The sequence below is a fragment of the Sebastes umbrosus genome, chromosome 1 (genome assembly GCF_015220745.1).
Source record: "Sebastes umbrosus isolate fSebUmb1 chromosome 1, fSebUmb1.pri, whole genome shotgun sequence".
In the NCBI taxonomy this organism is placed as follows: domain Eukaryota; kingdom Metazoa; phylum Chordata; class Actinopteri; order Perciformes; family Sebastidae; genus Sebastes; species Sebastes umbrosus.
This window is the reverse complement of record NC_051269.1, coordinates 30,464,656-30,476,977: the sequence shown is the minus strand read 5'-3', so window position 1 is coordinate 30,476,977 and position 12,322 is coordinate 30,464,656. Positions and strand designations below refer to the sequence as shown.

General features: G+C 40.2%; 1 protein-coding gene across 7 annotated transcripts in view; it reads right to left on the bottom strand.

Moving 5' to 3' along the window:
• Window positions 1-3,786: 3,786 nt before the first annotated feature.
• The window catches only part of foxp4 (forkhead box P4), a 114,062-nt gene continuing 105,526 nt past the window's right edge, over window positions 3,787-12,322 (bottom strand). For 6 of the 7 annotated variants that reach the window (XM_037772195.1, XM_037772213.1, XM_037772204.1 and 3 more), the window contains 2 exons: window positions 10,334-10,503; window positions 9,054-9,201 (listed from right to left, as the gene is read on the bottom strand). In XM_037772195.1, coding sequence (XP_037628123.1) covers window positions 9,054-9,201; window positions 10,334-10,503 — 318 coding nt within the window. Of the gene's footprint in view, window positions 9,202-10,333; window positions 10,504-12,322 lie in introns of all 7 variants that reach the window. The other variant, XM_037772187.1, reaches the window with a different exon arrangement.

Below are 12,322 nucleotides of genomic sequence, written 5' to 3'. Positions count from 1 at the left end.
ACTTCAGCCACCTGTGTTCATGTAATCCACTCCATCACTACAGGTATAGTGTCTGTTCTGCACTCTCTGGCCCACCCTGTTGGTCGGAGCATGTTAGTGGACCACACTGATGTTTGTTGCTAGGTTTGTGTTTGTGAGATGCTGCTTGTGTTGTCCGGTTTGTTTACTCCTCCTGGTGGCCGCTCGCTGTATCACAACACATGCTGACCTCTCTGGAGGCCTCGCAGGCTTCACACTGGCTCAACCTGTAACTCTAGGAAATGTTAAGATTTGAGCAGTCGTCTAATGAGGTTTACATGTCAGGTAGAATTAATTAACTACTATACTGTTTTTTTTTTTTTTTTTTAAATTGCAGTTATTGACTATACAGTATTTGACATCAACCTGTACATTTGTGTTTAAGGCGAGATATAAGGATGCAGATTTACCTCATTGTTTTAGATATTATTTTGTTAACAACTCTCAATTCCATAATTACCAGACTGACTGAGAATCTTCATCTTCCTCTGTATAAAACATATCAAATTTAAATGTCCATTTAATAGATTCCTCTGCGTTTTTGTCGATGTATAAAAAGAGACTTATAGAAATGTTCTGCTGACAAAAACATTTGATTTGGAAAAAAAATGGTCACTCTAAATATGGCAATTACTCCTGCTTCTTTGTATTTTCTTGTTTTGTTTGAACTTTACTCGTACACTTTACACTGTATATTTCTATATGTGAGATGTTTTGAACACTGATATCTAAAATGTACTGGTGATGTTTGTCATGATAGTATTTTTATGTATTGTATGTCCTTTGGGTGTGTTTCTTTTTTATATAAGCCATTATAGGTTTCTACCACATCCTCACATGTATTTTACATTCCTTTCATGTGAATTGTATTTTACAATTTTGTCTTTTTTTAATGTGTGAAACAAGTAAACAATAAACTGTGATGGGCATTCTTTAAGGTACGTAAGTAAGTAAGTAAGTAAGTAAGTGAAAATGTATTTATATGGCACCTTTCAAAACCTTGGATAAATGATTAAAAATAACAAAATATGAGTACAACACAAACATTACAACAGGAGACAATAGCACAATAAGAACAAAACAATAGAAGCATCACAGCTCAATTTAGAGTACATGACTCAGGCACAAATAACACTTTCAGCTGTAGCTTAAAACACCCAAGAGAGTCTTAAAGTCTATATGTGTTTGTGTGCATGTTTTTCTATATGAAGACTATGAACTAAAAGAAGTGTGTTCTCTATATGAATATCTTCGGGCCTTAGCTATTAAAATGCCAAATTATCAGCTGTCCTCAAGACATAATATAATGAACCCTCCACCAGCAAACAGACAGCGGTTGTTAAAACTCATCATACAGAGTTCTTACAAGAAAATTAAATTTTTGGCACGTTATACATTAACACATTTGAACATAAAAGAAAGTATTTAACTAGTTTTAAGGGTATTTTTGGCACCTAACCTTTTAGCTCTATGACCCCTAAAAACAAGGTCATCAAACATACGGCCCGAGGGCCAGAACCGGCCTACCAAAGGGTCAATCGGGCCCACTACATTTTCAATAAAATGCACTGCTAATCCCAACTTTCCACTGTCACGCTGTCCTAACAAGAGTAGCAGGTCCAGGTACGCTGACCTCTACCTCTGAGCCACATCCACCAGGGTTATTATAGACTAAAACGGAAACTAAAATGAAAATAAGCAGTGAAAAATATTTTTAGTAAACTGAAAATAAATAAAAACTAGATCCTTTAAGAAAAACTAAAACTAAATTGAAATGATATTTCCTGGGTAAAAAGATAATAAAAAATTAGACAGCATGAATTTCTGTCAACACTCGTGACATTGAACCACAGAAACTGAACGGACTTGACTTTCCAGGAGATGATGCTATACGGTGTAAAATGTTAATGTTTCTCATTGAAAGGATATTAGATGTGTTTTGGGATAATGTGATTTTAACATTTGGTGCAAAAGGTGTCATTTTATAATAGTTTTAATCTGTAAAGTATGACTCAAAAAGATGCAAAGAGGAAATTTGCTCAAAACATTCAGCCTTCCTTCATTGTTAACAGCCGTTGCCTTGATTGGGTTTCCTTAATTATAGTGGTTAGAGTCGGCAGGAGTCAGGCGTTTATATTACAAGTACTCTGGCAGTGGTCACGGTGAAAATTAGAGTAGCTGTAATTAATACTGTATATTTTCTGCATTTTCAGTTTGTGTTTGTGTGTGATGTCTTGTCTTGTCTTACTGCAGGGCAGGCTCATTATTTTTATAGGTACTAGAGCATAAAAGAAAGTATTTAAATAGTTTCAAGGGTATTTTTGGCTCCTAACCTTTTAGCCCTGTGACCCCTTAGAAGAAGGTCATCAAACATACGGCCCGAGGGCCAGAATCGGCTCGCCAAAGGGTCAACCCGGCCCACTACATTTACAATAAAAAGCCCTGCTATTCCTAACTGTCCACTGTCACACTGCCCTAATAAGAGTAACATCATGCCCTACGCTGTATACGCTATTATACGTCCCACGTGCTTACGTACAGGCTACGTGACACAACACTGTCAAGCGTGGGCTACTGTTCATGCAGGAGCCGCCGGTGGAAAAAAGGAGAAAAGTGGACACACACAGTCTCGGTTTTCCAAGAGATATGGATCAGTTTATATTTGTTCACGGAGGTCAATGGGAAGCCAGTGTGCTGGGTGTGTTCACAGCACCTTTCAGTGCTCAAGGAATATAATATTCGGCGCCACTATCAGACTCATCATGGCGGGAAATAGAAGAACTTGAAAAGACAACTGAAAACAGAGAAGATGAACGAATTGTTGTCTGTTTTTAATCGTAGCCGAGAGATCAATGAGACATCTCAGGCTGTTCATCTGTTTATGGATTCTTCATTATTTGTACTTGTGCTTCTTTACACTAAAAGAAAAGGACAAATGTGGAGGTGTTGTTATTTATAGGTTATTATCAGGGCTATCAAAGTTAGTCAATAATAACACGTTAACGCAAATTTGTTTTAATGGCATTCATTTCTTTAACGCTTTAATGCAACTTGCGATTTTAAGATTGTAGCGGGCTCAGTTTTAAAGCTAGAGTGAAGATTTGGTGAGGAAAAACTTGGTCCTGGGTCCCTTGACCTCTGACCTCAAGATATGTGAATGAAAACATTATAGCTGGCTCTAACAAAAACAAACTAGAACTACTGTAAAACTAAATATATACTAACTAGAGCTGTCAATCAATTCAAATATTTAATCTGGATTAATCGCATGATTGTCCATAGTTAATTGCAATTAATCGAAAACATTTTCATCTGTTCAAAATGTACCCTTAAGGGGTCAAGGGACCCCTTTGAAAATGGCCATGCCAGTTTTTCCTTGCCAAAATTTAACGCAAGTTTGGAGTGATTATTTATTATTATTCCTATAATATGGTACCAATAGATTTGTTAGGCTATCATGTTTCATATGATACCAGTATCTTCACTCTAGCTTTAAAACTGAGCCCGCTACAATCAGAAAGATCGATGATGCATTAATGTCTTTAAGAAATTAGTGGCGTTAAAACGAATTTGCGTTATCACGTTAACTTTGACAGCCTTAATAAAAACAAAAACTAAAGCTTTCTGAAAAAACTGAAACTAAACAAAACTAGCAAACACACTCTGACTAAAACTAACTAAAACTAAACTAAAATGAAATGGAAAAGTCAAAACTAAAACACCACTGCTTTCTTCCTCTGGAGAAGAAACAACAAGGACGCAGCGTGGGACAGTGTAATAAGTATTTTATTGCATTTTATAATGCCATTGTCAATAATTAGTACAGATTACATGCAACTAGACCTACTGTACAGTTTTTTTATTGTCTGCATGGACAGACACAAGAAGATTCAGGTTACAAATACACAGATATATGTGTGTGTTTTTATACAGCATGAAGGAAAGGGCAGTGACTGGCATTACATGGCTACCCGGGGTGGAGGGTCAGAGGGCTGGGCTCCACTGTCTGTCTAAAGCCACCGCCCAGTCCCTGTCCCCGCCTCGTCCTCGGGTCACACTTTCAAATAACAAGAAACAGAACAAAAAAACCAAAGGATAAAGAGAGGTAAACAGGTAAACTGAAACTAAGAAACAATACAGAGAGTCACTGCTGAAAATGTACACACATTCCTTAGGTTTAACCAGAGGAGCGCTGAAGTGGTAGTTCCATCGGATTCTGGCTGTCTCTACTTGATAATACCGTCAGGCTCCACTTTGAGAGTCCCTCACCCCTCACATGACACCTCAGAACTGTCCAATCACAAGTCAGGATTTGGGCTCCCCGTGTCCTTTGAGTCAGTCACCAGCCAATAGGACGCAGGCCGGCCCTACAACACCATTACGTGGATGTATACGAGAGATAACAGCTAAAGGTGATCAGTGAAGTCGATGGAGACTTTTGGAAGTAGCTTGGTTTTTGTTTGGTTAAGGTTGTGGCATTGGTTTGGTTACAGTTTGGTTACAGTTCAGGAGTTTGGACTGGTTGCTTTCAATGCCTTTGGTAGTCAGAGGATGAGCTGCATCTCTGAGAGCCATTCCACATTTTGGTATTGAGACTACGCGAGAGGAGGAGTATCAAAAATGCAACAGTGTCGGGCTTTGATCGGCCTCTGTGGGACTGGGAGATGAGGTTGGCGACTGGTCACCACCAGCCAGGTGTGTGTGACTCAGTGACACCCCCACGGCGCCTGCAGATGATTGACAGCTCTGCGGGTCGGAGTTCAGCACAGGAATGACAGGGGTCAGGGGTCAGAGGGAGGGGTCACAGGGAGCTGGGACACATATTGGCACCTGAGAGGACCAACAGCAATATCTTTCTAGAGCTCCGCGTTGTTGTTTCTTTTTTAAAGCAAGAGAGGGGCTACATATTCTTACATTTTTTTCTCTTTTTCTTTTCAGAGGTTTTGGTCCTGTCTTTGAGAAAAAGTCCTTCTGAGGTATCAATACATAATGAAGTAACTTTTTAGTTTGTTTTCCATTTGTTTTTTTTCTTTCCTTAAAAATGCATAAATGCAGTACAGAGACAAAAAAGTATCAAAATAGACCTAGCTAAGATAAATATACAAACAGGTGTTACCTAAACCACTGATCTAACTTTTATTCTTTTAATTTTTTTTTTTTAGAGATAATACACTTAAAAAATCAGCGTCCCAGACGTTTTATGAAGAACTGAAAAAAATGGAAACAAAAACAAAACTAATAAACCGAGATACCTGCAGCACTTAATATGATAAATACATATACTTCAGCATTAGCAGTACAGTATAGGAATCAGAGCTGAAAGCTTTACAATAGCTAAACAGGTGCAAAAGAAAAAAAAAAAAAATCAAAAAGGGAAAGAATGCCCCGGAGAGATAAGTCAAGCGTTAATATACAAGAATACATCATGTTATGCCAAAGCTGGAGAAAGAACAGAAGTGTTACATGGCGACCTGTGAACAATCTACATCTTTATAAAACAGCTTTGTTTACAGGTGTACCTTAAAGCACAAGTCAGAGATCATCTATGTACTGTATGCAGCAGTTCCTCTTGGTTTGGATATTACTAGTAGTAGTGATGAGTTTCATTGAGTGTGTGTTAGTCCTCTCGGCGTCTCGTGTTTTGGCGAAGCGGGTGCTGCTGTGTTGTTGTGGGTCTTTGGATATCTGGATGGTCAGAGCCTCCTGTTGCACTAACCCATAGCCCTGCTTCTATTATACCCCTGTGTGTGTGCGTGTGTGAGTGGCACTGATATATTCTGTCCATCATCACCCAAACCGACAGCCAGCTCCCTGCAACGCCGCCATTAACGACCAGCTATCATGAATATGCACACGTACAGTCACAGTTGAGAGGCTGTTCACAGAGCTCAGTGCTAATTGGGTGCAGGAATATGGTCAGTTTTTTTTTTAACACAGCTGATAGAAAACTTTTCATATATAGTGAGCACTTCACAACACACTTTGAGACGTAGAGAGTGCTTTAGATGTGGTTTAAGGAGAGGTAGTCATTTTTAAATCCATGGAAAGTGAAACGTCTCTATGTTTTTGGGCTCGAGCGGATGTGTTAGGGAGTCCGGATCACCTTTTTTTTTTTTTTTTCTTGTCAGTCATACAGTAAGTGTAACAACAATTTTGGCATTCCTTATTATCATCGAGGAAGAATGGAGGAAAAAAAATAATATTTCAGAGAGTTCAGTCTCTCATTGGCTATGTGTTGAACCGTTTTTTTGAAAAGGAGGTAGTGTTATTTTTGGTTTTTATCTCGTTTCTATCTGCCACTTTGTACTTTGTTAGAAATCAGTCTCTAATGTGACAGGAAACAGTCCTGTTTGAACACAAAGTCATCAGAAAGGTTCTTTCATTAAATAAGAAAAATCGTCTGAAGTGCAAGAGATAGTTTGACAAAAAAGTATGAAAATATGAACCCAACTTTCAATTAGTCCCTTGGTTGTTTTCCTCTTACGTTGGTATTATTTTTTTAAGTTGTTCCCTCTTTATTGTAATATATATGTTTTTTTGGAATAACTCCTCCCTGTCCAAAGATGTGACTTTTGTAACCACATTACAGTACACTTCCTCTTCCTGCGAATACAGATCAAGAGGTTTTGTTCCCTAGATTGAAAAACTCCAAATGTTTGTTACGACAGCACCAGAACAAGTATCCTGTAAAAGTGTTCAAATGCCTCACGAGTGCCTCGTCTTCAGGGCCAGTCCTATAGGATTGTGTTTGGAACACAGTTTAGCCTGAGCGTGGGAGAGACAGGGTTTCACCTCTAAGTGCTTTTCTCTTTCTTTTTGTTTTTCCAGAGGAACTGTGCGAGGTTTGTTAATACTACTTTTTTTTTGGCCTCATACCTAATGTGAGTCATTCGTAACCGCTTATCATGTAAAAGCTTTTTTGATGTCTCCAAATCCTAGTTTTGCTTCACACACTTTGGTTTTCGGAATGGTCAGCACTGTAAGTCATGTATAATTTCAACACAATACTTATATGAATACAATAATAAGAATTCAAACTCCTGGTTTGTTGTCTTTTGGCCAATTCTTTAAGAAGAAAAAGGAAACTCAAAAAGGGCAAAATAAAACTACAGGGTTTTTGGTTTTCTACATATTTCTTTGGTTACCTGTAACAAAAATAAAATGGGAATAAGCAGATAATAGATTAAAATAAATGTTAAATTTGGTATGGCACTGTAGAGAAAAAAGTAATGCTTTTATGCTCACGGAAAACAAACAAAAAAATAAATCTCACGTGCTATTCCTTTAACACAAACTCACACAGTGAATTGCAGATAGCTTCTACACAGTAACTATTACAACCATAGAGCTTTGAATCGAAGCTGAGCAGAGTTGCCACATTTGGTGTCCCACGGAAAGAATTCCCCCTTATATGTTTATCAATTTGGACACAGTTCCAGGCAGAACCTTTGTGGGATGAGGTATTCTCTGACTGCAGTAATAATATATATATTTTTTAAAGCATTACTGATATTTCTCAACTAAATACACAACCAAAAAAAAAAGTGAATGAGAGAATTTTAAAAACAAAAGATTCAGCTGTTAAATAATCTGTCTGGATAATGGCAACTTTAAGTGCTATTTCCAAATTTCTTGCCTGCTACACATTGGGACAGAAAGGGAGAGGGGCGGGAGTGGGGGGCGGGTATCACAAGTTGGGACAATACTGCGCTTTCTTTCTTTTTTTTCTTGCCAATACTCATTTGGAATGGTGTGAACAGCCAGAGTAAATCAAACAATTTACAATACAAAAACAAAAAACAGCATCCTTAGAAAAGGTACGTCGAAACAGAACGCCACCGTGGAAATATTGATCCTCAAAAATAAACAATGATAATAACATCAAATAAAAAAAAAGGAAATGACAAAAGCTACCACACATTTTTTTTCTTGTTATACTCCATAATCATGAACAGTTTTCTTTTTTAGTCACAATATTTCTGTAGACGCTTCCTCCCTCGTTTCTCTTTGCTTCCCCTCTTTTCTTCTCAAAGTGTTCCTAGCTCGTCGCTCCGTCTGCAGACGGAGGAGAGGAGAAGGACAGCACCAAATGGTCCTATTCCTGCAGTCTTTTCGGGATGGGGATGGGAAGGGATGGAGGTGGAGGTGGGGGTAGGAAAATGTCTTTTTTTTCTCACTTAGAAGCAAAGAGTTTTAAAAGATGTTCGTCACTAAGTGTCTTGCTGGGGGGCAGAAGTTTGGGCAGGGACCAGGGCCGCAGCCTCGCCGTGGAGTTCACACGCCAACGTGGAGATCTGCACAAGTGTTGGAGCGCTGCTGAGCTTTGAAAGCGCTCGTCCTTCCTTCCTTCCCGCCTTGAAGCCCGACAGTTTCATTTCAATCAAATCAAAGAAAATGAAAAAGCAAGTGATTGACTCAAAGAGGGGGAAGAAGGAGAGGTCTGCACAGCCCCTGGTGACTGCTCCAAATCTATATACACATGATCCTGTGTGTGTGTGTGTGTGTGTCTTTCTCTTTCGAACACAAACACACGTGTGTGTCTTCTCAGCTGAGATAAAACGGCTAGCCAGGCAGCCCGAGACAACAGCGAGGAGGGCGTATGCAGAGTGGTCGGGCAAGGAGGAGAGAGTGTGTCCAAACCTCTAAGGGTCTCTACACAGAGGCTGATTTGACCAGGGGAGGATGATGAGACATGGTGAATGTGTGTGTGTGTGTGTGTGTGTGTGTGTGTGTGTCTGCATTGAGTGGTGTTACACCTCTGAGCCAAGTGTTGGAAAAGAAACACATGGATGTAAAGCAGTGCTCCACAGTTTAGTTTTTGCGTCTGAAAGGTCATCTAACCCTGTTTGGAGTTTCTCAATGTCGTCCTTGGTTGCTTGCATTTTCTTAAAAACAACAAAAAAAAAACATTCTCTTTTTTTTCTCTCTTTTCTCTTAAGTGTACTGTAGCTATCTTTTTCCTCTTCAAGCTGACGAGAGGGCTCAAGGGATTGATCTCGCTATGTCTCGTCCCTCTGGTCCGTCTGGGATCGGTCCTACTCCAGCTCCTCGGTGGGGAGATCCTCCTCCAGGTCGCGGTCGTCGCTCTGCATTGCCAGGCTGTGTGTGACGCCGGCCAGGAGGGATACTGACCGACTGTCCTCCTCCAGGTCAGTGGGCTCCTCCTTCACATGCACCTGGTGGCTGGAGGGGAGGGCGAACAGCTGTTAGCGGGGCGAGGGGTCCAGTTTTAAAGGCAGACGCCAATGGGTCCTTTTCACAGCAGCCGTTTTGACATGTCATAGCAGGGTGAACACAGGCGTAATTAATACAAATGATTATGGTCCCGTTCTATTTAGTGTGTCACAGCCACTCCAGTGAGCCAGCATGTACAATAGCAGGGCACCTGTGTTCACCCTGCTATGACATGTCAAAACGGTTGCTGTGAAAAGAGACTATAGCAGAATTTCTCATGCCAAATATTCAGAGTTAGTTGGTGAATGTAGAAAAAATAGTTGTCCTGTTACGTAAAATCCTCTCGCACTAAATTAAAACGATATCTTTCATCAGCCATTTTCTACGAAGATAATATTTATATCAGTATCAGTATTAGGGCTGCTCCCCTCTTAGTCAATTAGTTCACTAATCAGTTCTTTTGGTCTTAGTTGACTAAGACATCTTTCTTCAATTAGTTGTTTTTTTTATGCTTTTTCATGCTCAATGATTTATCTCCAAGAAACTTATGAGCACATCTCTGGTAAAACACAAGATTTAAAGAGGTGTTTTTTTTTGTGATTCCTTGCGGAGAAACACAGTTTTACAGGTCTGTTGATTGAATCAATGATGAAAAGTCAGCTTTTTCAAAACCAACTTGGCTCAGTTCAACATTTTGTTTCAAAACAAAACTCCTCATCTCTCCTCTGACAGGATTTTGACATCAGATGATTTGCTACCACTACACTTCATAGTGATGCCTGTTCAAACAGAGAGAGGCTGAAGTATCATCGGTCACTGGATGCCTCTGACTGCAGTAAATGCATAAAAATAAAAAAGTGTCCAGGTGCTAACATCTGTCTTCTGATCAAACTAAAAATCTGAATTTTAAAGAGAAAATTGTAGCTTTGTGTGGTACATTTCAATCCATTAGTTGACAAAAACGTACAAGTGTTCCTCGACTAATAATTTCTTTGGTCGAGGACAGCCCTAATCACCATTATATAGATATATATTCTAATATATTATATAGCTAGACAACACTGACTCGCTGATAAACCTGCCACTATTAGTCTAATACACTGGTCCTACACCGTACACGTGTGAGAGTGTCGATGTGTACCTGTACTGGTGAGGGCTGAGCGTGGGGCTGCAGCTGCCGTTGCTGTTGACCTGCTCCACAGTGGAACTGACATCATCGTGGCCCACATGCAGCATGTTGAGGCTGGCCGCAGACGGGGACACCAGGGAGGGGCTGTTCAGCAGGTGAAGACTGCTCTCTGCCAGAGCCGCCTGCACACAAACACACATACACACACAGATGTCGAGTTACTTTAAATCCAAACAAAACCTGCTGGCTATACCGCGTACCAAATGTAAAACCAAAGGTGACTGTTCTTTTTCTGTCCTAGCACCCAGACTGCGGAACAATCTCCCCCCTCACTTTAGAGTCTGTTGACTGTTTCAAAAACATCTAAAAAACAATTTCTTTAAAGGTCCAGTGTGTAGGATCTGGTGTTATCTAGCGGTGAGGTGAGTAGATTGCAACCGACTGAAGCCTCTCCCGTGTGCCAAACGTGTTGGAGAGCTACGATGGCCGATGCGAAAACGCGAATTGCCCTCTCTATAGCCAGTTGGGGCAGATCCAATGCGTAGAGTGTGTGCGCATGTGAGTGAGGTGAGTGGTGAAGCAAGAGCGGCGGCGACGGCAGCGAGTAACATTATTTAGCAGGAAAAGTTAACAGTGTTTGGTTTGTCCGTTCTGGGCTACTGTAGAAACATGGCGGAGCAACATGGCAGACTCCGTGGAGAGGACCTGCTCCCTATGTAGATATAAACGGCTCATTCTAAGCTAACGAAAACACAACAATTCTTTGTTTCAGGTGATTATACTCTAAAGAAAAACATACTTATTAATATTATATTCCATTTATGCCAGTAGATCCCCCTAATTGTTACACACTGGTCCTTTAAGTTGGCTTTCAATAATGTCCTATAAGTCCCCATAAGGGTTGATTTGTGTGATAACTTGTTACTGTATGTTTTCAGCGTTTTTAAGTGCACTGCGCTGGATGTATTTTTGATTACTATTTGTTCTTGTATGCGCTCTGCGCTTGCTATTATATTTTTTTGTACTGATGTTATTGTAAAGCACTTTGTAACCTGTCTATATAAATATAGTTTTACTTACTTACTTACTAAATAGAAGCTGGGTTACAGTTTAAAAAAAATAAAAAATGATTCATCAAATTAGAAGAAGCTAAATGATAATGGCAAAAGGGGTAAGTGACGTAATAAAAGGCTGTCTGGAAATGATCCGTCCACCACAACCACCACATTTGTTGAAACATCCAACTCTTACTTATAAATTTAAACTGTAATGATCAAAATGTGTTTATAAGTTGACACACAGTATAATAAATGGTCACAGCCACAATGAATGATGGATTTCTTTATGCACTGATGAGAGCTCTTCCATATGGAGCACATTTGAATCCACTAACTTGCAAGTGAACTTGACAAGCCACTAGGGGGCACTTATATACAGTGCTTTTCCCCCCATCATGCCTTGTGCTTGTGCGTTTAAGTCCCTGTCATAAGTGTGTGTGTGTTGAAAGTCTCAACAGGAACATTAAGCGAGACTGATCCACAACTTAAACGCGCACGCGAACGCGGCGAAACATCAAATGTCTGCAGAAGAGAAAACAACTGAACCAACAGGGGCAGCTTCTGTCAGAGCTCCAACCGCTCACATCCAGCTGTTTGCAGATGAGACAGGTTGGACGCTGTAGCTGAGAGACTCACCCCACCTCCCCTCTCACACGGGGGAAGAAAAAAGACAAAAGGAGGGGAATTCTCACTGGCTCAGAGATGGATTTTCTGGGACAGGCGATAATTTTATGCGGTAACCTTAATTGACAACTACTTGACGCTATAAATCATCTCAGTGGCAAAAATTGCGTGTGTGTGTGGGCTCGGTGTGTGTGTAGGAGTGAAGAGATGAGGTGGCGCATGTGTGAGAAAGTGAGGTGGGAGGTGAGTGTTGGTGCGGGAGGAGGAGGGAGGTGGTGTGTGAGCGTCGTTAGGGAATCTGCTAATTATAAGAGGGAAT